The sequence below is a fragment of the Micromys minutus genome, assembly GCF_963924665.1.
Source record: "Micromys minutus genome assembly, chromosome: 16".
Classification (NCBI taxonomy): Eukaryota; Metazoa; Chordata; class Mammalia; order Rodentia; family Muridae; genus Micromys; species Micromys minutus.
The window spans coordinates 29,910,061-29,934,955 of NC_137985.1; the positions used below are offsets into that span (position 1 = coordinate 29,910,061).

The window sequence follows — 24,895 nt, forward strand, 5'->3', positions numbered from 1 at the left end:
CAATCCTGGGGGGAAATCCACTGTAGTGGTGAGGGTAAACCAGGTAAGAAATGCTCCTGGGAACAGAGAAGGGAAAGGGAGATGGGGGTCCCTGACTTCTACAGAGAGCACCTCATTCAGGTGCTCTGAAGCCAACTGAAAAAGGAACATGTCATTTCATGTTAGAGGCAAGATTCATCCAGGCAGAGTTTCCAGTCACCTGTGGGAAGTAGAGCTAAGACACAGAACTGAGAAAAACCTACAAGACTGCAATGCTTCCACCTGCAGCCTATCACATCCATATACCAAGAGCGGATACTGTAAAAAGACTCAAACTCATGGTTCAGAGGTTGAGAGCCAGCACTGCTCTTCCAGAGGCCCAGCAATCACACGGTGGCTCACAACCATCTGTAATGGGATCGGATGCTGCCTTCTGGCGTGTCTCAAGACAGCTAAATGAATTCATATATAAACAAATCTTAAACGAAGAACCAAACTCTGGCCTGGTAGTACAGGCTTGTAATTCTCAGCACTTAGGAGGTAAAAGTAGGAGGATCAAAAGTTTAAGGACTACTCAGCTAGTCAGTGAGTTCAAAGCCAGCTTATAATATATAGAGAGGAGAGAGGGTGAGAGGGGTAAAGGGTGAAGAGAAAGGGAGGACAGAGAATAGGAGAGTGGAGTAGTAAAAAAAGGAGTGAGAGAAAAAAAACAGAGGGGAGAGAAGAGGGAGAGGGAAGGACAAGGAAGGGAGAGAACAGCAACAAAGAACCAAAGGAGGAGAAAAGTTGACAGAGTCCTTAGAACTGAAGGACACGAATGGGACCACTGTAGCATAGCAAGAACATAGAGGAAAGTCCACCTCATTGGAAACTGCCATGAAACTACATAATGTCAGGCAGAGGGCATCCTCATAGCTTTCGAGGAGGGAGAAAAAGAAACAAAGTCATGTAAAAAGGATGTGAAATGGTGTCTCTAGAGAATAACCATCTCCAGAAGACAGAATAGCAAAGTCTCAACGTTCTGTGTGAGAATTACTTCAAATCTTCATTTCTATATGCTGCTGAACCATTAAAAAGGCAGGCAAAACCAGGCTATCCAATACTTCTCAGGAAATTATTGGGGTGTGTACTTCAATAAAACAAGGAAAAAAGCCAGAAGAGGACATGGTTCCATATGGGAAGGGGATGTAAGAAAAGCAGGTCCAGGCCAGCAGTTAGGCATGCTCCTAAAAAGCAGTAAAGGTAGGAGGCAGAGCTCCAACTGACAGGCGTGATACAGCTGAGCTCAGTGTAACTGATAAGTATGTGAGAAGGATGCTGGCACACTTGTGTGGAAAAATTAACAGCAGGCAGGTGAAAAGTGAAGTGTAGGCCAAACTAAACACAAGAGAAGCACAGGCGGAAGTCACTGTATGGCTCAACAGTGAACACTATTCGGCAGAGTGTAAAGTAGCAATATAAAAACTAGCCATTACTTTTCTTACATTTTTTAGGAGCTTGACCTTTGTCTGGTACATTCATAAACAAAATGTTAGCTTGAGCAAGCAGAAAGGAAGGAAACTAATTCCTGGACTCCAAGTCACCAAACCAGAATCTCTACAGCAGAGATCTGCCAATTAATTCCTTACTTAAAACAGCTTTACTACGCAGCTCAGCCTGGCCTTGAACTCAAAGAAAGCTTCTTATCTCAGCCTCTGAAGGGCTAGGATGACAGGCATGAACCATCATGCCCAGTGCCCCTAAGTAACTCTTAACCGTTCCAGAGATTTAGGGACTAATATATTGGGATTGGTAAACTTTGAGCTGATCAATTTTTCTAAATCAGTTAACAGTTTAACTGTGCTAACAGCACCCAGTGAAACACACACTACATTTAACAATGGTACTGGGACAAGCTTACCAGCATGTGCCAGCCATTGACAATGAAATCATACACATCTTTAATTCATTTTTACTCAAATTTCCTACAAATAGGAAAATGCTGCTGAAAATATGCAGCAAACTTTCTTAGGATCTTAACATCTGGTTTTTATCTACTATGTGGTTTTTAAAAGTCTGTAACTTTTCTCTGCTGACAGTATAGAAAATATGTCTACCTTTCTGGCGTATGCTCATTTCCCCATAATACTTTGATCTTTACATTATACCTTAAACTGTATTTTTTACAGTTTTGAAAATGCAAATAATGGGCAAGGGATGTAGCTCCAAAGTGGAGCATTTGCCCAGCACATGCCAGGCACCAGGTGAGAAGCAATGTGTGATGGTTAGTCCTGATATCAACTTAATTGACCTAAGAAAGGCCCCTCCAAATGAGTACACTGAGTATGTGCTGGGATTTGCAGAGACAACTGGATCATAAGTGTTCCGACCTAATCACGGAGTCAATCCCTTGATAGAACCACAGTGTAACGTAAGTAATGGGATGCAAGTGGAGAAAGGAAAGAAGTGGAACCTACTTAGAGGAGGTCGTCACTGGTAGCATGCTCTTGGGAGCTAGTGTAAGACAGTCTGAGGATAAGGAAACTTCTAAAAAAATCCTGGCTGAGGATCTAGGAAGGTGCTCTGAGGTTGGTAAATGCAAGCTATGAAGGTTGGAGGATGTGAAGAATTAGATGACAGGAAGGTAAGTTAAGGTACGTAGGAGCAATGAAAAATGCTTCAGATTTTTCTCCTTGATGTGCTACTGTTATATAGACTTCAAAGTTCAGAGCTTTAAAATTAAACAGTGGTAATCCTAACATATCTAAAACTTATTTCTTTTGTAAACTTAAAATGATTCTAATAAGTTTCAGGGAGTCCACTTGAATGCACCTCTCACAGGTCAAATAGATTCCAGGTAAGTACTGACGAAGAACAGCCTGTTTCCTTCCCCACCTGCCTATTCCTGAGGGTAGGAGCCCTTCTCCTTTCCCTGGTCCTGGGACTATCCCCCTTCTCCGACTACCAAGACCATGTGCCTAAAAGTTTCAACTAAATACCCAAGAAAAAGCTTTTCTCCTAAACTCCTTACCTTTTATATTCTGCCCAGGTATCTTTTGCTTCCAAGACAGCTCCTAAGCACTACCCACAGATGCTCCTTGGGTAGCCTCACAAACTGCTTCACCTGGGCCTTCACTTCCCTAGTCCCAGATGGTCCTGCAGAGCTTGGATAGCATCCTGCTCTTCCCAGAGCTGGCTAACATTCCAGCTTTTTGGACCCTCCCCAAATAATGGTGCCCCAATGTAAGCAGGAAGTAGTCATGTCACTTCTTATTCATTTATTATCAATAAAAGGCTGGGGTGTTGAAATTCAGAAACAGATGAGGTACATATTTTACCAACCAAAGCAGACATGTCCTCCAGGTTCTCTCATCATCCCTCAGTCCCTACCTGTTACAGGGGATACCCTGCCCTCTGCCCTGAACTTTCCAGTCTAGGAGTTACACTTCCCCTCCCCAAGAAGCTATTCCTTATGTAATGCAGACATTTTGGTCTCTCCACTTCCTCTGCATCTTCTCGCTCTGCATTCAAACTTTTTCTCTTTCTCCTCCCCTCCCCTGTTTCCCTCCCCATGTCAGGAGCAACTTCACTGACCCCTCCCTCCTTGAGGTCAGTGAACTCACCTAAGAGCTGCTTCCCAGTAAACCAAAAGTTCTGTTTGAACTGATTCTGGCCTCTCCCTTATTTCCTGGTCAACATAATGGTTCTGCCAGGCTCCTTTCACCATGATGGATTTACCTCTGGACCCATAAGACAAAACAAATCTTTCCTCCTTTAGCTACTGTTCTTGGGTACTTGGTCACAGTGTCACAAAAGTCTAATACAATTTAAGACTAATAATTGAATACCTAATGCATGCTAGGCACTACATCAATTTATCTTGCTGCTACTAATTACAGCAATCTTATTAGGTAGGTATTATTAAATCATTTTACAAATGAAGACTGAGGGTATAAAATTTAAATGTCCATCGATGACAAAGTCTCCAACCAAAATCTATTTCTGTGTGTGGGGGGGGGTGTTTTGACAGAATATATGTACATGTATCACCTGAGTACCTGGTACTTGCAGATGTCAGAAGAAGGTGCTGGACTCCCTGGAACTGGGGTTACAGATGCACCCACCAGGAGGATGCTGGGAACTGAACCCAGGTCCACTGTAAGAGCAACAAGTTCTCTAAATCACTGAGCCCTCCTAATCTATTTTCAAAGCTCCTTACTCTTCTAAATATCAATCTGTTTATTTGAAGTACAGGAATTTCAGTACCATATAGTTGTTTATACTATTCTCTTTTATAGATGAAAACTTCAAGGCACAAAACTTTGAAGTAAATCACCTAAGAGACAAAATTCTGCATTCTATATTGCTTGATTCCTAGCTCACTTACAAGCAAGCATTTAGGCACCTGTTCCTATCCTATGGGCTGAGACTAGCTGATAGTCTTTCTATACTGACAGTGTAATAGGCTTTACAAAAGTGCTTTGATATGCATTAAGTTAAGCCTCAGGTGGTCCAAAAGCAGCCAACAGTTATAGTTTCAAACACACTAGAGTAAGTTACAGATGCAGCTTAATAGACAGATGCATGTTGAGCTTGTTTAAAGACCAAGTGACATAAAAATACTCATTTGGGCATGATGGCTTACACCTGTACTGCTGGCACCGAGGCGGTTAAGTCAGGAGGATCTTGACTTTGAGAACAGTCTGGGCTATATGTAATGAGATCTTGTCTAAGATAACAACATCGGAGAACAGCTGGGCAAGAGAACCAACTCAAGTCTGAGGACAGCCCATTACACAGCGACTACTAGGCCAAGCCATGGCTAACAAACAGCAAGACACTTACCTCAAAGCACCAATAAATTACCCCCAAACAAATAAACAGAAAGTGGAAAATTAAATTATATAAAAATGCATATACTAACCAATTTGCCTGTCTCTGGATGGTTCTCAGCCACCTTGTACTCTATCATCTACAAAACGTACAGGCCACAAGTCTCTTTGGTATCAATATTCTGTATTATTTTTCTAATGGAAAGTATGTTTCTCTAATTAAAAGCATATGAGCATAAGGCACTGGCTAACATGCATACAGCTCTGAATGTGATTCATATCATCAAGAAAACAAGTGTATACAAGAAATGCAGCTCCTTCCTGTATGCATCTAGTCTATTCACTTTCTACTTGGCAACACTTGACAATTTTTCTTTCTTTTTAAGTATGGTAATGGTATTGTGCTTGTGTTAAAAAGATCTTACTTTTTACAAATGGCTAACAAAGTTTCAGATAAACTATCTGTGGGATTTGAGCCAGAACTATGGGGGGCAGGGGGAGGGACAATAGAGGGGCGACATTGGATATAGGTTTAGATAAGATTGGTCCTAAATTGGTTAATTGTTGAAACTGGTTGATCCATAGATGGAAGTTCACCCATGTTTTGTGTGTGTGTGTGTGTGTGTGTGTGTGTGTATGTGTGTGTTGTTTTGTTTACTTGCTTTTTGAGAGTATCTTATGTAGCTTACTGTTGGCCTTGTTTTTACTGTGTAGCTGAAGATGACCTTTGACCTCTTACACCCTCCTGCCTCTAGTGGTCTGAGATAAAAATGATGGCAAACTCTATATTATACCAACATTGTTTCTATTTGTTCATTTAAATTTTCAGTGAAAGAAAAAGAGAACACATAAAAAAACTGGAGAAAAGCCACGATAGTATTTTGTGGAGAACTATGAATGCTGCCCGTTTTGATCGTTGTACTTTCCATTTTATGACTATTAATGTTATAATAAAAACATCCCAGGGTAGGGATGTATCTCCTCAGCCTTTGGTGCTACTGGGCTGGGACCGAGGACAGACTGAACTCCTAGGCTAGTAGCCTCACGTGGCCTCCTCCAGCATTCTCTAGTGACATACTACTACCTCCATGCTTCATGAAATGACAAAGTCCAGGAAGCACTAGTTTAAGCTATATCTTCCAGGACCATTGGTCAAATGCTAGATAAAAGTATGAGGTAACAGAAGAACAAAGGAATTTCTTGGAAGTGTTGGTCTGCAGCTGGGTGTGGCAGCAGGCCTGTAATCCTAGCACTCAGATGACTGATTCAGGACCAAAACTTAGCACTATGAGTTCTAAGGTAGCACAGACTTCATAGTGTTAGGGTTAGGGGTATCCTGTCTTTAAAAAGAGAAAAAGGGTGCTATGAATAAAAATTACTATCCATATCTACGCCTTACCTTAGAGAGTTATAGGATTCTCTTCTGTTATAGAAACGGGATCCCACTATGCTGGCCTGAAGTTCACAATGTAGACCAGGTGGCCCTCAAACTAACAGAAATGCACCTGTCTCTGCCTCCCAAATGCTGGAATTAAAGGTTTGCAGCCCCCCCCCACATGTGGCCTAGGATGTCTTTTTTTTCTTAGTTATTTGGTGGGGGCATTGTGACACAGGAAGCACATGGAAGTCAGAGGGCAACTTCATGACTTTATGAACTGGAAGGAGTAGGTTTTCTCCTTCCATCTTTATGGAGTCTAAGAGACCAAACACCTTTACATGCTAAGCCACCTCAGCAACCCCCACTTAGAAAACCTTAAGCATCATCTTAAAAAATAACATTCATTGGTAAAACTCCAAACACAAACACCAGCTCAGTAGAGTAAAATGGGGAGGGTGGAGACTATAGGGAGGAACAAAATCTAGATTCTTTGTATTGGTGCTAATACATTCAAGGTTAAGTCTGAAATAAACTTTGTTAAGGTCAAAGGACAGGTTCTGAAGTGCTCTTTGAAAACCTTCAGAGAAGGTATACTTAGAGTTGTATAAAAAAGACCAACTGTTAAATGATGAAAAACCAAAACCCAAATTACCTGTCAAGTTTACAGCAATTTAATGGGGACTAGCACAATACAGCGTAGCTCCCAAGACCACACTTTCCAGGAAACCACAAGTGAGTTCTTCTCTTAATCTCCCTAGTATCATAAAACAACATCCAAGTACTTCCTGCTCTTAGGCAAATGGAATCCCTAGTTAATCTAAAACTAGCCAATCTTTCTTTCAAGAGCACAGCTTAGCATTCTGTAACTAACCAGTCTTCTATGTATGGTGATTAAGGAGCTTATTAATCAGTTATTGTCTATATTTACAAAATACTAAGGCAGAGTTTGAGCTTTTTAACAGGATAGCAAATACCTTTTAAAAGTTTTTTTAATTATGTTTAAATTTGTTTTATTACATTTATTTATAGTATGTGTGCCTGCCTGCATGTGTCCAGTGCATAGGAACATATGAGGAGAGAAGACAACTGGAGAGATGTCAGTTCTCTGTGTGATTCAGGTTGTCAGGCTTAGTAGCAAGTACCTTTACAAGCTGAGTCAACAATCAAGTTCTTTATGTACTTATATAAATGAGCTATGTTTGAGTAGATCTGTACTCTGTAAAAATGATGACCTTGTAACAATGTTTCCTTCCTTGGGCTGAAAAAACCTTTTGGACAAAGGGTGTCTCTAATCAAAAAGACAACATGAAATTGGTGAGGAAGTAGAAAAGAGAATGCCTCAAATAGCTCTGGCTGAATGAGGAAGAGGCCCACACAAACTTGAAGGAAAAAATGATGTAGGTGCACAAACTGTTTTGGTTTGGTTTGACACAGAGTCTCTTATGTAGCCCTGGCTGTATTGGAACTTGCTATGTAGACTGGGTTAACTCATTCACTAAGATCCTCTTGCCTCTGCCCCTGAAGGTTGGGACTAAAGGTATGTATTGCCACACCAAGCCTTAACTCTATTTAAAATTGTGAAATGCCATGATTCATGGGAGAAGCATTAAGGAAATCGTAACTTTTGTAATCACATGGAGAGATAAACAGCAAAACTGAAATCTTCACATTCTTCCTAGAAAGTCTCAGAAAGAAAAACCTAAGTCTTTTCCTCTCAGTGACTGGTGTCTTTATTTTCAGGCATTGTAGAGTGTGCCTAAAACTGAGAACACAGCTTTGTGTCACTAACAATGACATCTGAGTTGCTTCTTTGCAGTTTCCTGCCACAGAAGGCCAATTCCATAAAAACAAATGTTAATTCTTGAACATCGCAGGAAAGGTGAAGGTATAAACATTTTTTAAAACCTTCTTCTAAACCATAAAGGTCCTATACCTAGTATAGGAGTGTAATTGATGTAATGATGTGATTTTAAGTCCTGATGTCCCTGTCTTAGGAAAGGGGGCTTTCATGTAACTAACAAGTGATCATCAACAGATTAGTGACATTAGAACATGGAACTGGAGCTAATCAGAAAGAATAATTCTTTTAGGGTGGAATTTCTCTACTTTTATATAGGTGTTCTACCTGTGAATTTATTAGTGAGAAGGGACAGAGCCACTAATAGAAGAAACAGTGTTTCCCAAACTGTTTCCCTGAAATTCTATATTCAGATCAATTATATTACAGAAATGCAGACAAGTCTTCCTACCATTCTTTCCCTTCTTTCTTCATGTAAAAAAACTAACAGAAATATAACTGTTCAAAATTCTCATAAACAGACTGGGTGTGGAGGTATAGTCTTTAATCCTAGCACTCAGGAGGCAGAGACAAAGCTCTGTGAATTCAAGGCTATCCTGATCTACAATATGAGACCTTTAAGTCAGACAGAAAACAAAAACCAAAAACAACCACAAAATCAACCTAACTCAAAAACACTGCAGCCACATAAATATTTGTGAGCTTACTATATTAACAGGTTGGGGGGGGGGGCAAACAAACCCGTCTCCAAGTAATTCACATCAATAAAAGCTGCCAAGGCACACCTTGGCTCTATAATTGGTAATTCACATTCCAAGGACTGTACTTAGCAGGAGTGGGGGAGGGGGGAGAAGACCACGGAATGGGACCTAACTTCATTAATGATCATCTATGTTACAGCAGCATAGTTGGTTTCCCGGATAGACTTTCTTTTTTCATCTGTCCTGCTTTGTATTACCAGACTGCTCTCTGCAATACCACTTGCAAGGGACTTCTCAAGAAATGTCAAAGATCCAACTATCACATGAAATTTACATTCTTCAACTTCTAGTCTTTGGAGGCTATTCACCAGTTCAACTATTTCACAGGTAACGTGGTTTCCTTCTGCTAATCTTTTTTTGGAGGGAGACAGACGCAAGCCTAATTCAGCTACTTATTCTCTAACTGAAATGCAATCCGGCTATCTTGAGGGAAGAGTCCCTATTGCACACAATATCCCTTTAGCATCAGCTTCCCCAACAAATGGCATGCCCATCCCAAAGTGTTTTTGAAATTACCATTCCAAAACAGCTCATATTCCCAGCTGCCCTTTGGTGATAGAAGAGTCGTCGTTTTTAGTTCGGGAGTCTCTTGTAGGAAAGGGAGAGAAAGAGAGGGCTCGACAGTTTCAAGCTATGGAAGGAAAAACTAAAGGAGGCAAAAGGGAAAGGGTCTGTGCTCTTTACTTTCTTTGGGGAGAGTAGAAAAGAGAAAAAATGAGGAGATCCCAAGAAACGAACTCTAGAGGAAGGTCAGAATAAACCTGTAGCGCTCTCGAGGTAGGACACATGGGGTGGGGGTCCCGGATGAAGGAAAAGACCGTCATCCTGGGGAGGACTGGTTTCAAACAACGCGAAACAAAGGGTTGGCAGTCGCAAAGCCGGAGGTTGGGATATGAGAGATCCGGGGATCTCCAGAGGGCGAGCAGCAAGAAAAAGAGAAAGAACGCGACACGTCCCTCTGAGGACCCGCAGAGGATGCGGTTGCTAAGAGGGACGAGACAGGTGCCGGTAAAGACTGAGAAGCAGCCAGCTTCACTTCTAAAGGACGCGGGGGCGGGGAAGTGTTTTTAAGTGGAGTCGTGCCCGGAAGCGAGACACGCTTGCCAGGGCAGTGCTCTCCAAGAATGGAGATCCCGGCCATGCGAAAACCGTTGGGGCACCGGCATTTCCCAGTCCTAGCCTGGCTTCCCCACACACTCACCGCATCTGCTCCAAACGCCACCGCTCCAGCTGCAGCTACCGGCCGGCGCAGCCGCACTGAGCGCGCACCGCCCCCACGTGACCCGCAGGCTATCCACCCACGTGATCAGCAGAGCCCCACCCCCTTCCTCCTCTCCTCACTTCGGCGGGCGCTCACCGGCCCCGCCCTCGGCAAGATGGCCGCGCCCTGGCTGGGCATCCGTGGTCTGCAGGTCCTGAGTATGAGTTCGCGTCCCGGGAGATTGTTCACTCTTAGCTCCAGGTCGTTTTGTTCCAGCGCTACTTCTTCTAGGCCCCTGAATGCTCAGAGGTTGGCGGAGAAGCTCCGAGCCCAGAAACAAGAGCAAAAGGCGAAGGAAAAGCGGGTGAGTCTGGAGAGACTCAATTCGCTAGAGGCAATGCTCTCGCGGCTTTCTCAGGTGTGGGGTACGGTAGGCAGGTCTTGTAACAGCAAGCAAATCAGTGCCGAGAATATTCAGTATGATAGTTTGAATACCGCTGAGAGAAAAGGGCAGTACTGGTACAGTGCCTTGGTGGCACTTTTGCTACTGCCAGACTCGGACCCAAACACCGCGTGGTGAGACAGATGGCTCTATATGGTCCCAAAGGAAACATGAGTCAAATTCTACAACACCGTCTTTCCCCGTACGAATTTTCACTCACTTGAGGCTATTCCCAGCGCTTCGCTTCTTCTTCAAGCTTTTCCCACCCTTTTATCCCCTTAGGTACCTACAAACCCAGTTCAGCGGAGGGTGCAGGAGCTAGTGCGATTCACACAACAGCTACTGCGTGTTCACCCCAATGTGCTTGCTAAGGAACTGAGCCGAAGGATTCTCCACCAGGACAACGACATTGTAGTCATTAATAAACCCTATGGTCTCCCTGTCCATGGTAAGAGCCATGTGGGCAAAGGAGAGGAACCTGCTGCGTCTTCCTCTTCCATCTAGGGTCACCTCTGAAGCCTTATTTATGAGACACTCTTGAACTCAAGTTAATTAAACCTTATTATCCTATGTATGTGACTACTGGTAACACAAGCCAGGATCTAGTTCCCACATCCAAATATCTGACAGTGAGCGGTATGCAGCCTCCCACAGGGATTATTGCAGAGAAATACAAAAGCTGATTTTGGACTGTGGGCTGTGTGAAACCTCCCACAGGAATTGTTGCAGAGAAATACAAAAAGTTGTTTGCTGACAGTCTAATGGTTATTTTCCATCAAAATGGTTAAAAAAAAAAAAAAAAAAAAGAGCAGGGAGCCAGTGTGAAACTGTCATCCCAAGTCTAGGGGAGGATCTGGTGTTCAGATCAGTCTTAGCAACAGCAAAACCTCCTTTCAGAATGAGAGAGGTAGAGAAACAAGAACAAGCAAAACTGGGAAAGAGGAAATAATACACAAGGTTGGGCGGGATGGAAGAATGTGTATCTGTGTGTTAGATTATACCTAACATGGCATCCCAGAGTGGCTGGAACTTAATAATGTCCTGATGCTGCTGAATGTACTGATGGGGGACAGCTGAAGTGAACGTACTGAAGGGAAAAATACGTTTGTCGAAGATTTGCGGTAGGAAAGTAAATGTTTTAGCAAAAAATATTTTAGTTGGAATAAATCACTCCTTTGGTGGCATTTACTCCTGGATTTCCTAATGGGTTCTTGCTTTATTATTTTCTGCTTAGATTTTGAGTTGTTGTGGTTAGTTTGTTTTAGACATTTATAGTTTATAGGTAACAGCAGAGCTGGAAAGGTTGATGGTGAATACAGATAGTAAAATCCCAGGATGTCTGATCCTAGGTCACCTGGCTCTTTCCTTCATAGGTGGCCCTGGAGTTCAGCTCTGCATCAGTGATGTACTACCTATCTTGGCAAAGATGCTTCATGGCCACAAGGCAGAACCTTTGCACCTGTGCCACCGTCTGGACAAAGAAACCACGGGTGTAATGGTCTTGGCTTGGGAGAAGGACATGGCACATCAAGTCCAGGAGATGTTTAGAACCCGCCAGGTGGAAAAGAAGTACTGGTATGAGGCCTGGTATTGTCAGTAGGGGTGGGATGAAGAAAGAGAGAGACATCCCTTTTATTTGCCCACTGTACTACAGACCTGTTACTAGAAGGCATTGTACTAGGACTCAAGATGATACAGCGAATACAAGATAGCTTGGTACTTAGAACATTGGGTGATAAAATAGTAGTTATATGCGTGCACATGTGTGTACATGCGGAAGGCAAGGTTCTTTTTCTGTTACTCCCTATTTTATTTTATTGAGATAGGGTGTCACACTGAGTCTGAAACTAGCCTCCAGGATCTGCTAGTCTCCATCCCCTGGAACTCTGGGGTTGCAGGTGTGAACTGCTATACCTTGGCTTTACATGAGTGCTGGGATTCCAAGCTCATCATGCATGTGAATCAAGCCCTTTATCCACTGAGCCATCTCCTCAACCACTTTTGTTTGTTTGTTTGGTTGGTTGGTTGGTTTTGATAAAAAGTTTTACTTTGTAACTTCGGTTGCCCTGGAACTTCCTACATAGACCAGGATGGACTTGAACTCCCAGAGATGGACCTACCACTGCCTCCCAAATGCTGGGTAGAAAGGTCTTCATCACTGTACCCAGTGCTGTTTTTTAAACATTTATTCGTGTTTCTCTGTCTGTCAGTCATACTCAGGCACGTGCTTACCACCACACATGTAGTCTGTTCTCTCCTTCCACTCTGTAGGTTCCAGAAATCAAATTGAGGCTGTCAGGTTTAGCAACAAGCATCTTTACCTGCTGAGCCATCTCAATAGCACAGGCTAGTTTTTTGAAACAGGTTTTATGTAGCTCAGTCTGACCTTGAGCTTTGATCTTCCTTGCCTTTATCTTCTGAGTACTGGAATCACAGGTGTTTTTAGAATATATTCCTTTAAAAGCAGACTTACAGATTTGAATGGTATGCATGTTAAAACTTTTTTAGTATCCTTTTGAAATTTATTTTTATTTCATGTGTATGTGGGGGTTTTGGTCTGTGTACCACATGCTTGCCAGAAGAGGGCATTGGATTCCTGGAACTGGACTTACAGATGGTTAGCTACCATATGGGTGCTGGAATTGAAAGCTTGTCCAAGTGCAGTCATCGCTCTTATCCTCTGAACTGTCTCTTCAGCCTCATGTTTCAGTTTTTAACAGTACCTAAACTGTTCTCCAAAAACATGTCAGTCTTACCTCTCACCAGTAGTGGTGAATACACACTCCCCCTATGTCAGTCAAAGCATTTTTTAAAAGCCACTTAGATAGGATTTTTCTGTTTATTTTCTGTTTGAATTTCCCTTCCTGAGAAGCGACTGTTTCTCCTTGGATATTTTCCTATTGGATTATGATTTTTCATTTGATTTAAAGTATTATTTTATGCTTTGAATATTGTCATTTTTGTTTCAGAAATTGTGCATAAACTTAGTAATCAATGGAGTCCTTTAAAAATCGATATGGGATCTGGAGAGATGGCTCAGGGGTTAAGACTACTTGCTGCCCTTTGAGATATCCTGAGTTTGAATCAAAACACCCATAACTGACAGCTCACAACCACTCAGAATTCCAGCTTCAGCAGATCCATTACCTACCTCTGGCCTCTGTGGGCACTTGCACTCCTGTGATAGACACAGATATAGGTATACAGAAATAAAAATAATGTATTTTTTTTGGAGACTCTATATGTCTATGACTCATCCACTGTGGTTCTAATTTATATCTGATATCTGTGGGTTTAACACAATGTCTTTTAAAGTATTCAAGGCTTAATGATAGAGCTAGGGCACCTAACATGTGTGAGGCCCTGAGTTTGGTTCTCGTAGGAAACTATAGCGAGTTCAACAAATAACTGGAATACATAATCAAATTTAAGAGCTATGGAATAATGACAGTAATGGGGGCTATCTGTCCTCACATTTTTTTCATGTCATAGTGCCTAGCCTGAGAGCTAGATACTTCTAAGCTGAAGTCATGCATACTGATTATAGAATACTTTGGGGCAAAAAATTAAATGATCATTCATGGATATGCACAATAAAGAGAAAATTAAGATTCAAGGATTTCATATTCTGTTTCCCTTTTGATTATAAATGGTAGTGGGTTCTAATCATATACGAGGTGAACATGTGACTAACCGACTGAATGATGTAGTAAAAATTCACAGGACTGTCTGTCTACCTATGTGTTAGTCAGAGAAGTCAGAGAAACTACATCCATAATTCAGTGACCTGTTGTAAATCTCTCTCACATATACAAGGAGCTGTAAAAGTGTAGTAAAGATGGTCCATTGAAAAAAATCCTAAGCCTACAACTCCCAACAGCCCTATCTGGCTTTTGTGGCTCAAGCAGCAATCTGTGTGTCACCCTCAGGGCCATCACTGTACGTGTTCCCTTGCCCTCGACAGGAGTTGTGGATATCCCCATCATAGAGAAGGAAGTACCTGGGCATCAGCAACACCACAAGGTAGGTTCACTGCCTCCTGAGGCATGGGTTTCTGTCTTTCCTTGGGAATCATATCTTGATCTCTTTGGCTTCAGATGACGCTGTCCCCAAGATACCGCCTGGACAATGGGAAAATGGTAAAGGTACGGTCCAGTCGGGATGCGCACATTGCTGTCACTCAGTACCAGATACTTAGCAGCACTCCCTCCTCTGCCCTTGTGGAGCTGCAGCCTGTTACTGGTAAGGACCACCATGCATCATCCAGGGCCTTGTGCTGGATCCTTTCCTATTCTGAGCCACGGTATTGTGTATAGGCTGTGGGTATAGTTGAATTGTGTGACCCTGTGCTTTCGGTGTAGATCTGAAACTAGGGTTTCTGTGGGGATGACTGGAGGGAAGTAGGAGAATAGATGGAATGTATTTTATATCTTACATTGGCCTGAAACTGATCCTTCTGCCTCAGCCTCACAAGTCCTGGAATTATAGGAAGCTCTGTCCAGCTTCAAGAGAACACAGTTTGAATAGCTTTATTTAAAAACATATGAAGCATTCTTAAATTTAAAAAAGCCATTTGATCCAGTAACTCTATTTCTGGGTATATAAAGGCAGGTATTTGTGTCCCTATGTTCATAGTAGTAGCCCAGGATGGATGGATGAATGCAGAATTGACCTAGACTTAGAAGAATTATGAAATTTTGGCATGTGCTACATGGATGAACCTTAAAAACATGCTAAGTGAATTAAGCTAGACATAGAGGCCAGATTCTTTATGATCGCTCTCACACAGTGTACTTAAGAGTAGCAGATTGTAGAGAAAATAGAATGATGGGGAGTCAGAGGGGAGAAGTGGGTAGCCATTGTTTTAGCCCATGGGTTTAGTTTGGGAAGATAGGAAATTTCTAGTGATGGATAATGTTGGTGGTTGCCAAACGGTGTGATGTAACTGATGCTACCGAACTGAGTACCTTAAGTAGCTCAAGTGAAATTAAGAATTGTGGGGCTGGGGATTTAACTCAGTAGTAAAGCACTTGCCTAGTATATACAAGACCCCGAGTTTTATCCTGAGCACTGAACAAAACAAAAAAGAAAAAAAAAAGGAAGAAATGTGCAAAATAATACTTTACAACTATAAAGTAAAATTATTAAAAAGTTGGGATAACAGTAGACAGTAAGGTCATGATAATATCTGTCCAGAGTACATATGTTTATTTCCTAAACTCGCTGGTACTTCACAGCTTATACTTTCCTCCATAATTCCTTATTCTAATTGGTGCTGCTAGTGTGTGGTGTATAATTTAATATGCCTTGAAGCAGGTGCCAATAGTAGCTTCATTTCTAGTGGTCCTCATAATGTTCTTTCCTTTTTATCCTAAGGAATAAAACATCAGCTCCGAGTTCACCTGTCCTTTGGGTTGGATTGCCCAATCCTTGGTGATCACAAGTACTCAGACTGGAATAAGTTGGCCCCTCAGGTAATACTGGCTGTATTAGCTTTCTGATACTGTGGTAAAACACCATGACCAGGGCAATTTATATATGAAAGAGTTTATTTTAGCATCAGTCCTAAAGGACTAAGAGCCCATCCTGGTAGGGAAACATGGCATCAAGCAGCCAGCATGGTGGAAGGAGCTCCTGTCTCAAATGTAAGCATGAAGCAGAAAGAGAGAAAACTGTGAGTAAGGCAAAGCCTTGACCTCCCAAAGCCTTCTCCTAGTGGCATACGTCCTTTAGCACAGTGGTTCTGAACCTGTGGATCATCACAAAATACATTTATGATGAACTTAGGGACTGAGTTAATGCTCAGTAGCAATTACAGTATAAAGCAGGAAGAAAAATAATTTTATAGTTGGGGTCACCACAACATGGGGAACTGTATTAAAGGGTATAAAAGGAACCACTGTCCTAGCACACCTAAACTTCTCCAAACAGCAATACCAGTTATGCACGAGATGTTCAAAAGCCCAAGACTGTGGGCAGACATTTCTCTTTACAACCACCATTAGTTTAACTCAGTGTCCTATTTAACTAAAACAACCCCCCAACCTTAATGGTTTTGGTTTTGAAGAAAATATTTATTGAGATAATAAACAAATGAATGGCCTCAGTGTGTCAGTCTGGAGCCTTCTTGGTCTTTTTGAGACAGTCTCATTGTATAGGCCTGCTTGGTCTTGAACTCCCAGAGATCCACCTGTCTCCACCTCCCAAGTGCTAGAATTAAAGTGGGCCACCAAGAACTTCTTTCTTTCCTCTGTTTGTTTTGAAGCAACATTAGAATTTATTAACAAGTGGTTTTACTATGGATACAAGGAGGGGTATTGTTGCAGTAAATATTTAATTGAGTCTGTCTTATCTCTTTATTGGCCCCCGTGGTCTCACTCTGATGGTGCCGCTTAAAATGGAGCCATGCGCACAGACTCTGTCACTCTGTTTAAGCTGCCCCCAAGATCTCACACTGTCCGCCTGATGGCCTCCGTCCAGGTGGAATTACCGCCCCAGTGTCTTCTTTACCCCATTGCCCAACACAAACATGACTCTAAGGCCCAATAGCTTTTCATACAGGTTTATATATTAAACTCCCAATCCACAAACCCTCTACACAGTAAGGTTACATCAAATGGACAAAGATACAAACTGCCCTTCTATATGAAATAAATGACCTATAAAATCTCTTAAAATATTTTATCTACCTAGCACCAATCACCCTTCTCGAGCTCCATCTTCATCTCCTTTTCTCTCTTTCCCTCCTCTTCCAATTTTTTCCCTTTTCTCTGCCTCCCTCTCCCTGTCCAATCATGTAACACCTTATCATAAATCTACAGGGCATCAAGAGAGAGGGAGAGATATTCACATTTAGGAGGAGGAAGGCCTCTAGAGTAATTGAGGATTCTCAAGAAGAAATGTGACATTTAAGTGTCTTAACAATAGCATTAAATGTAATTTTTGATGCTTCTGAAATGATTATTCAAAGCATTTAGAAGATTTTAAAAAATAACATGTTTTGGTAAATTTGCTTTTTATTCGTTGTTGTTGTTAAAGTTGTTAAAACTCTGAAGTAGGTCGTGACAAAGAAGTATTGTTTCCAGATACCAGACAGATTTCTAACTTAAATGTATCAGAGCAGTTACTGTCTTCATAGAACCATGGGATATGTTGTCAGAACTTTAGATATTGTTGGGAACCTGTGATAAGGTAAAAGCTACCTTTCATGCTATCTAAAGAACCATGGAGATATTTTTTTTTTATTAGTTGATATTAGCATCCATTTCTTAAAAGGCCAGAAAACTCATCAATAAAAGTTTATCTGGTATGGTTGGGTTTTTCTTACTTTGGTTCTAAGCCCTTTCTAGATAAACCCATGTGGCAGGGTAGCCATTACTGGGTCTTTCAGGAGTTAGCTTTGCTAGTTACAGATGAACAGTCATTGGATATGCTCATAATGCTTTGACCTTGCTCTGTGTAGAAACTTCCTGCTGGCACACTGAAGAAACTGGGGCTACAGCAGTCAAAGGCCCGCTACATCCCGCTTCACCTTCATGCCAGGCAGCTCATCCTGCCTGCTCTGGGCTCCAGGACAGAGGAGCTCCTCCTGACCTGCAGGCTTCCTCACTTCTTTGCACGTTCTCTGCGACGTCTGGGTTTGGATATTCCAAATCAGGATCAAAGCAGAGGCAATGAGGCCAAGCATGTAGAAGCACAGTGAAGACTGTTAGGCAATCTGGCCCCAGAGCTCTGCTATATTTATTTTATGGATTCTGCTAACTTCTCACTTGGAGCCGAAGACAAGAGCCAGTGGGATAAGTTGAAAAAACCTTGCCACTTCGGGACTTTTAATGGAGAATGAAGTCTTATTTATGGCAGTCGGGCTATAATGGGCTATAATGTGGGAACGCCTGCTGGAAGTCTCCTCCATAGGTCACTTTGCCAAGATGGAGGAGAGCCTTGGAGACAGCAGATTGGACCAGTAAAGGAGAACTAAAGGATGGAATCTGTGTTCAGGAACTGTCTTCATCCAACAGGAAGGAAAGCTGAGCTATCAGGAGTGCTCCCTTGGAAAAATGTCTTGGATAAACATGTATCAAGGACCCAGGGATTTTGTCAACTAGAACATGGGTGCTGTGCTGCCACAGCAGGGAACCTGTGAAGGGGCTGTTTGGGTGAGTGAAACTGGCAGGGTAGAAGGCAGCGGAAAGGACAACAGACCAAACACAGAAACTGTCAATGGGTGATTTGCTCCAGTTGATTGTTGCCTTGTGGGCAAATTTAATATTTTCTTTTTGAGAACCAGGAAATACAGATATTTCTGTGAAATCTCCTAATCTATTGCTAAATAAAAACATTTTGAAATATGTTTTTAATTTTTTTGAGATTATAATTACATCATTCCCTTTTCCCTTCAACCCTTCCCATGTACCCTGCCCTTCCTCCCAGTCTTTAACATTCATGGCCTCCTTTTCTTTTTTTTTTTTTATTTTTTTATTTTTTTAAACGACTTTATTTTGCAAAACAAAGATAAATGTAAAGATTTTAAACATTTTTTGCTTAAAATTATACATTTTTGTTAGTACTGTTTTTTCAGACATTAAAATAAATTTTACATAAAACCATGTGAATATGTTTTTTAATCAGTACTTGATTTTTTTCAAGGGCTTGACAGTATGCATTGAAAACGTACTAGTTGCAATAAGCGTAAAGTACATGCAAAACAAAACGCAACATGGAAATAGTCAAAGTCTTCTTGTTTTGTGAATATATGTATATTTTTTGTTTTCTTTATTTCTTGGACTTCATACAGTCTGTGAGTTGTTTCTGGGGGAGTGCAAGCCTCTGGGGTTAGCATCCCACTATCAGTGACTGCATATTATGTCTGTTCTTTTGTGACTGGGTTATCTCACTCAGGATGATCTTCTCTAGATGCAGCCATTTTCTTAAGAATTTGGTTAAGTCATTGTTTCTGGTGGCTGAGTAGTATTCCATTGTGTATATGTACCACAATTTTTGTATCCATTCGTCTTCTGAAGGACATCTGGGTTCCTTCCAGCTTCTGGCTATTATAAATAGAGCCGCTATGAACATTGTGGTGCATATATCTTTGTTGTGTATTAAAGTGTCTCTGGGGTATATGCCCAGAAGTGGAATAGCTGGGTCTTCAGGTAGTACTATATCCAATTTTCTGAGGTATCGCCAGACAGATTTCCAGAGTGGTTGTATTAGCTTGCAACCCCACCAACAGTGGAGAAGTGTTCCTATTTCTCCGCAGCCTCACCAGCATCTGCTGTCATCTGAGTTTTGGATCTTGGCCAATCTGACTGGTGTGAGGTGGAATCTTAGGGTTGTTTTGATTTGCATTTCCCTGATGGCTAAGGATGTCGAGCACTTCCTCAGATGTTTTTCGGCCATTCGGTGTTCCTCAACTGAAAATGATTTGTTTAGCTCTGTACCCCATTTTTTAATAGGGTTATTTGATTCTCTGGTGTCTAGCTTTTTGAGTTCCTTGTACACCTTGGATATTAGGCCTCTATCTGATGTGGTGTTGGTAAAGATCTTTTCCCATTCTGTTGGTTGCCGTTTTGTTTTCTTGACGATGTCCTTAGCCTTACAGAAACTTTGCAATCTCATTAAGTCCCATTTGTTAATCTTTGACCTTAGAGCTTGAGCCATTGGTGTTTTGTTCAGGAAATTTTCTCCTGTGCCTATGTGTTCTAAGGTTTTCCCTACTTTCTCATCTAATAGTTCCAGTGTATCTGGTTTAATGTGGAGATCTTTAATCCACTTACACTTGAGCTTTGTACAAGGAGATAAGAACGGGTCTATTTTCATTCTTTTTTGCATGTTGAGTGCCAGTTGGACCAGCACCATTTGTTGAATAGGCTGTCCTTTTTCCATTGAATGTTTGCAGCTCCTTTGTCAAAAATCAGGTGACCATATACATGAGGGCTCATTTCTGGATCTTCTATTCTATTCCATTGATCCACTTGCCTATTTCTGTACCAGTACCATGCAGTTTTCAGCACAATTGCCTTGTAATATAGCTTGAGGTCAGGGATAGTGATTCCCGCAGATGTTTTTTTGTTGTTGAGGATGGATTTCGCTATTCTAGGTCTTTTGTTATTCCATATGAAATTGCACATTGATCTTTCCAATTCCATGAAGAACTGGGTTGGAATTTTGATGGGGATTGCATTGAATCTGTAGATTGCTTTTGGTAGGATGGCCATTTTTAAGATGTTGATCTTTCCAATCCATGAGCATGGGAGATCTTTCCATTTTCTGAGATCCTCCTCAATTTCTTTCTTTAGAGGTTTGAAGTTCTTGTCATACAGGTCCTTCACTTCCTTAGTTAGAGTCACACCAAGGTATTTCATAGTTTTTGTAACTATTGTGAAGGGTACCTTTTTCCTAATTTCTTTCTCCACATGTTTGTCCTTTGAGTATAGGAAGGCTACTGATTTGTTTGAGTTAATTTTGTATCCGGCCACTTTGCTGAACTTGTTTATCAGCTGTAGGAGTTCTCTGGTGGAATTTTTGGGGTCACTCAAGTACACTATCATGTCATCGGCAAAGAGTGATGTTTTTATCTCTTCCTTTCCGATTTGTATCCCCTTGATCTCCTTTTGCTGTCTAATTGCTCCAGCCAGGACTTCCAGTACTATGTTGAATAGGTAGGGAGAGAGTGGGCAGCCTTGTCGAGTCCCTGATTTTAGTGGGATTGCTTCAAGTTTCTTGCCATTAAGTTTGATGTTGGCTGTTGGTTTGCTGTATATTGCTTTTATTATGTTTAAATATGGGCCTTGGATTCCTGTTCTTTCCAGGACTTTTAACATGAAGGGGTGTTGGATTTTGTCGAATGCTTTCTCAGCGTCTAGTGAGATGACCATGTGATTTTGGTCTTTAAGTTTGTTTATATGGTGGATTACATTGATGGATTTCCTTATGTTAAACCATCCCTGCATCCCAGGGATGAAGCCTACTTGGTCATGATGAATGATGGTTTTGATGTGTTCTTGGATTCGGTTTGCAAGAATTTTGTTGAGTATTTTTGCATCAATGTTGATAAGTGAGATTGGTCTGAAGTTCTCTTTCCTTGTAGGGTCTTTGTGTGGCTTAGGTACGAGGGTTATTGTAGCCTCAAAAAATGAGTTGGGTAATATTCCATCTGATTCTATCTTTTGGAATAGTTTGGCGAATATTGGTGTTATATCCCCAATAAATGTCTGATAAAATTCTGCACTGAACCCGTCTGGACCTGGGCTTTTTTTGGTTGGGAGGCTTTTGATGACTTCTTCTATTTCTTTAGGTGTTATAGGGTTATTTAGATGGTTTACTTGGTCCTGGTTAAACTTTGGGACCTTGTATCTGTCTAGGAATTCGTCCATTTCCTCCAGATTTTCCAATTTTGTGGAGTATAAGTTTTTGTAGTAGGATCTGATGATTTCTTGAATTTCCTTAGTTTCAGTTGTTATGTCACCACTTTCCTTTCTGATTTTGTTAATTTGGATACTCTCTCTTTGCCCTTTAGTTAGTCTGGCTAGGGGTTTATCAATCTTGTTAATTTTCTCAAAGAGCCAACTCTTTGTTTTGTTGATTTTTTTCAATGGTTTTTTTTTTGTTTCTATTTGGTCTATTTCTGCCCTAATTTTGATTATTTCTTGCCGTCTACTCTTTTTGGGTATATCTGCTTCCTTTTGTTCTAGGGCTTTTAGCTGTGCTGTCAGGTTGCTGATGTGAGCTCTCTCCAGTTTCTTCTTGGAAGCACTTAGGGCAATGAGTTTTCCTCTCAATACTGCTTTCATTGCATCCCATAGGTTTGGGTATGTTGTGTTATCATTTTCGTTGAATTCTAGAAAGTCCTTAATTTCTTTCTTAATTTCTTCTTTGACCCTGCTATCCTTTAACAGAGCGTTGTTTAGTTTCCATGTGTATGTGGGCATTTTGTTGTCTTTGTTGTTGTTAAAGACCAGCCGTAGACCATGGTGATCTGAGAGGATGCATGGGAGTATTTCAATCTTCTTATATCGATGAAGGCTCGTTCTGTGTCCAATTATGTGGTCAATTTTCGAGAAGGTGCCATGGGGTGGTGAGAAGAAGGTGTATTCTTTTACTTTAGGATAGTATGTTCTGTATATATCTATTAATTCTAGTTGGTTCAAAGTCTCTGCTAGTTTTGCAGTGTCCTTGTTCAGTTTCTGTTTCCCTGATCTGTCCATTGGTGAGAGTGGGGTGTTAAAGTCTCCCACTATTATTGTGTGGGGTGAAATGTATTTTTTGAGCTTTAGTAGAGTTTCTTTTATGAATGTGGGTGATTTTTTATTTGGAGCATATATGTTAAGGATTGAGAGTTCCTCCTGACAGATTTCCCCGGTAATGAGTAAAAAGTGTCCTTCTTTATCTTTTTTGATAACTTTTGGTTGGAAGTTTACTTTATTCGATATTAGAATAGCCACTCCAGCTTGCTTCTTGGAGCTGTTTGCTTGGAAGTTTTTTTCCCACCCTTTTACTCTGAGATAGTGTCTGTCTCTGTCTCTGAGATGAGTTTCCTGTATGCAGCAAAAGGCTGGATTTTGTTTATGTATCCAGTCTGATAGTCTATGTCTCTTTATTGGGGAGTTGAGACCATTTATGTTAATAGATATCAAGGAATACTTGTTTCTGTTTCCTGCCATTTTTGCTTTTTTGGGTTGAGTTGTGTCTGTGTTTTTTTCTTTTTTTAGTTTTCTTGTTTAGGAGTTTTCTTGTTTTTACTAGGCTGTATTTTCCCTCCTTGTATTGGGTTTTCCACCTATAATTCGTTGTAGTGCTGGGTTTGTGGTCAGATATTGTGTGAATTTTGATTTGTCTTGAAATATCTTTGTCTCTCCATCGATGGTGATTGATAGTTTTGCTGGGTATAGCAGCTTGGGCTGGCACTTGTGCTCTCATAAGGAGTGCATGATGTCTGTCCAGGCTCTTCTAGCTTTCATAGTCTCTGTTGAGAAATCGGGTGTGAGTCTGATTGGTCTGCCTTTATATGTTACCTGACCTTTTTCCCTTACTGCTTTTAGTATTCTTTCTTTACTTTGGGCACTTGATGTTTTTACTATTATGTGTCGGGAGGTATTTCTTTTCTGGTCCAACCTATTTGGAGTTCTGAAGGCTTCTTTTATGCTCGTGGTCATCTCATTCTTGAGGGTAGGGAAGTTTTCTTCTATGATTTTGTTGAAGATATTTACTGTGCCTCTTAGTTGATACTCTTCTCCCTCTTCTATTCCTATTATCCTTAGGTTCGGTCTTCTCATTGTGTCTTGTATTTCCTGGACATTTTGGGTTAGGAGCTTTTTGTTTTTTGCATCTTCTCTGGCTGTTTTGTCTATGTTTGCAATGTTGTCTTCTGCCCCCGAGATTCTCTCCTCGATCTCTTGTAATCTGTTGGAAATGCTTGCTTCTGTGACTCCTGATTTCTTTTTTTGGTGTTCTGACTCTAGGGTTATCTCTTTTAGCGCTTTCTTTATTGTGTCAGTTTCTGTTTTAATTTCCCTCTTCCATTCCTTTATTTCTTTGGTTCTGTTTTCGTCTCGTTCTTTGAGTTCTTTGAGTGTTTTTCTTGTTTCTTCTTTAAAAGCTTCTGCATCTTTTTGATTTTCCTCCCTTTCTTGTTTAAGTAACTCTATCAGCGTCTTGAGGCATGATTTCAGGTCTGTGTCTTCTTTCTCTGGAGTGTTTGGAATTCCGATGTTTGCTACTATCGGAGAGCTGGGTTCTGGTGTTGCTAGATTGTCTTGGTTTCCTTGGGATATACTCTTTCTCTTTCCTCTTGCCATTTTGTTGTCAGTGATATGTTCTTGCCTTTCCCTTGTATCTGGTCTGTGTCCCTGGTACACTTTCCGTGTGCACTCTGCAGAGATCTCTCTACTCCCTGGCAGCCTAGGTTCCGGGTGGCAGCTGGGCCAGGCTCCGCTCTGCGTACTGAAGTCGCCTCCGGGTGGGAACAGACGTTCCTAAGATCTGTTCCTGGTCACAGATGCTCAGCCTCTCCGAGCCACCTTTCCGGCTGGCAGGTGGGCCAGGCTCTGCTCTGTGTCCTGAAGTCGTCTCCGGGTGGGAACGGAAGTTCCTAAGATCTGTTCCCGGTCACTGGATCGGGGAGGACAGGGCAGGTCAGGGCAGGGGGTGCCCTTTCCGTGTGCACTCCGCAGAGATCCCTCTGCTCCCCCACAGCCTAGGTCTCCCACTCACCAGTTGCTCAGCCTGTTCGAGCCGCCTTTCCGGCTGGCTGTTGATGGCCTCCTTTTCTTTAATAGGTATGTCTGTGTGTCTATGTCTGTTTCTCTATGTGCATTCCTAAATACATAAGTATAGCCTGCTAAGTCTATATAGTGTTTTCAGGGCTGACCATTTGGTGTGCTCTTTCCTCTCTTCCCTCTCAGCATTGTTTAGTTGCCTATTGTTTTCTGGGTAGGGTTAAGGCCTCATGAGGTTTCTCCCACATTAGCATGTCTGTTGGTTTCATCCTTGTTCAGGTCATACTTGGCAGCCATGATGGTAAGGGC

General features: G+C 41.5%; 2 protein-coding genes across 6 annotated transcripts in view; one reads left to right on the plus strand and one right to left on the minus strand.

Moving 5' to 3' along the window:
- The window catches only part of FAM118B (family with sequence similarity 118 member B), a 45,004-nt gene extending 34,988 nt beyond the window's left edge, over positions 1–10,016 (minus strand). For 4 of the 5 annotated variants that reach the window (XM_080929789.1, XM_080929787.1, XM_080929786.1 and 1 more), the window contains exon 1: positions 9,929–10,016. In XM_080929789.1, coding sequence (XP_080785915.1) covers positions 9,929–9,933 — 5 coding nt within the window. In that variant the 5' untranslated portion in view covers positions 9,934–10,016. The remainder of the gene's footprint in view (positions 1–9,928) is intronic. The other variant, XM_080929788.1, reaches the window with a different exon arrangement.
- Positions 10,017–10,103: 87 nt separating this feature from the next.
- Positions 10,104–18,706, plus strand: RPUSD4 (RNA pseudouridine synthase D4; the record flags this gene model as incomplete). The annotated part of the gene is made up of 7 exons (XM_080929883.1): positions 10,104–10,292; positions 10,653–10,818; positions 11,744–11,945; positions 14,300–14,393; positions 14,468–14,612; positions 15,747–15,844; positions 17,833–18,706. The coding sequence occupies 7 exons, from the start codon at positions 10,104–10,106 to the stop codon at positions 18,070–18,072; spliced, it is 1,134 nt and encodes a 377-aa protein (XP_080786009.1). The 3' UTR covers positions 18,073–18,706.
- Between the last annotated feature and the right edge of the window lie 6,189 nt (positions 18,707–24,895).